The sequence below is a fragment of the Pundamilia nyererei genome, unplaced genomic scaffold (assembly GCF_000239375.1).
Source record: "Pundamilia nyererei isolate P.nyererei 1_Seehausen unplaced genomic scaffold, PunNye1.0 scaffold00068, whole genome shotgun sequence".
In the NCBI taxonomy this organism is placed as follows: domain Eukaryota; kingdom Metazoa; phylum Chordata; class Actinopteri; order Cichliformes; family Cichlidae; genus Pundamilia; species Pundamilia nyererei.
Genome location: NW_005187469.1, coordinates 3,117,300 through 3,119,234, shown reverse-complemented (window position 1 = coordinate 3,119,234; position 1,935 = coordinate 3,117,300). Strand labels below are relative to the sequence as shown.

Here is a 1,935-nt window from a genome sequence, read left to right as displayed (position 1 = left end):
CATTCCACAGGTGAAACGGCAGTTGCAAGGAACTCATATCTGAGAGAAGTACAAATAATGAATAAATCCCAGTAAATGACAGACAAGTGTCTGAAGTCTTTGGTGGGGATCAAATGCACTGTCAACGAGATAAAAGACAGGCACAAAAAAGAAGAAGAAGAAAGGAAGCCATTCGTGCTCAAAGGTCATCCTGTAGGAAAAACCTCCAACAAGAACTTTTTTTTTTTTTTTTTTTTAAATTAGATGTTTTTTTGCATTCATTGTTCTTTGCATTTAAAGTAAATGCATGCTTCTGAAAAGCAATTTAAACAGCCAATGTGAGGTACAACAACTGCACAAAAACTTCATTGTCCCTGAGGCCCAGTATGGAGAATGTATTTTTCCCCCTCCTTATCTTTATCACTACACTCCGAGCTGTTTATAACTTCTCACAAAAACACATGACGAAAAATACAATCCTGCACACATAGTATGTGGAAATACCCTTATTCCATTGTCTTCCACTCTTCCATGAATGTATGTACTATAAAGTATTATATACCTGGGAAATGAAGTAGGCCTCTGTTTCTTCTAGTAACTTGCTCAGTCTTGCAGTTCCACGGGAAGGGAGCTGGCAGTACAAGGTGCCATCTTGACACACATTTGTGACAGACACATCCTGATAGGTAACATTTACCTACAGGCAACAGTATCATATTATACAATGCTGGAAGAATTCATCAAAAACTTGTGTGATGCAGCAATGATGATAATGGTTAGAGTCTCACACACAAAACAGTCTTTGCATTTTCATCTTATTTCTGGCCATTTGATGAGCTAAAATGAGTGCATTATGCTTCAATAAATGAAACCCAGATTAATTTATTGAAGAATAATGAACTCATTTTAAAAAAAGCAATTTTATTACTACAATACATTAAAAAAAAAACAAAAAAACAATGAAGATAATGAAAGTTTTGCTGCACTCCCAAAGTTATTTTTGTAGTCTTGCATTTTTAAATCAAGTAACACGTGTTTCTCAGGAAAAATAACAAGCAGCAAGCTCTGCCTGAGGGCTAACAAATCACTTTGCCCAAAGCTGAATATAAAACTGCAGTTTCCAAACCACCCACACACGCAAACACACACCCCTACTGTAACATAAGACACAATAAAGTACGGGTAACACAGCACCACTTAGTGGTTATGTCTAGTTTATAAGAAAAATATGAAAAGGGGAGGAAAATAATTACAAATCTAAGTCTTCCCCACTAGAACTAATTGTCTGACCACATTAAAAAAAAAGAAAAAAGAAAAGAAAAAAAAGGTATATCCTCAATAATATGTAAACCTACAGACAGAGGGTTGTTCATGGTCTTGTCCTGTAGAACCTTCAGGCAGGCGGAGTTGATGTTGAGGTCGTCATCCTGTGAAGTATCATAAAGTACTGCTGTAGGTACTTCACTCTCTTGGCATGGCTCTAATGTTTCCATCAGCAGGATCTTTCCAATTGCCACATTATCCATAAGTGAGAGCACCAATGGATGGGAGCTGAATCTTTCTAGGCCTGACAGGAGGATAGTAAAGAAATGGAAAAAGATGAAGACAATAGCAAGAGCCATAAAAACATTTCCTTCTTTATCTAGAGATTGAGTTGGTTCTGTATAAAACAGTTAAACAGAATTTCCTAATGTTCTACATACCTGCAAGCTGAACATTAGTGGCTTGAAAGGGCAAGGAAAGAAAGTCCCTGTGTAGTTCCAGCAGATTTTTCATGTTAGTCTCTACAGAGAAGCCATAATCCATGTAGTAAACCTGACAGACACACAGAGAGGTTCTTTGGTTTCACATGTCTACGTACACACACACACACACACACACACACACACACACACACACACACACACACACACACACACACACACACACACGTTAAATATTATAAGACTTTTGGAC

At 37.3% G+C, this 1,935-nt stretch overlaps 1 protein-coding gene across 5 annotated transcripts in view; it reads right to left on the bottom strand.

Moving 5' to 3' along the window:
- The window catches only part of tdrd7a (tudor domain containing 7 a), a 16,549-nt gene that overhangs the window by 4,909 nt on the left and 9,705 nt on the right, over positions 1-1,935 (bottom strand). For all 5 annotated transcript variants that reach the window (XM_005736307.1, XM_005736308.1, XM_005736311.1 and 2 more), the window contains 3 exons: positions 1,683-1,794; positions 1,335-1,546; positions 542-676 (listed from right to left, as the gene is read on the bottom strand). In XM_005736307.1, the coding sequence (XP_005736364.1) occupies positions 542-676; positions 1,335-1,546; positions 1,683-1,794 (459 nt within the window). The remainder of the gene's footprint in view (positions 1-541; positions 677-1,334; positions 1,547-1,682; positions 1,795-1,935) is intronic.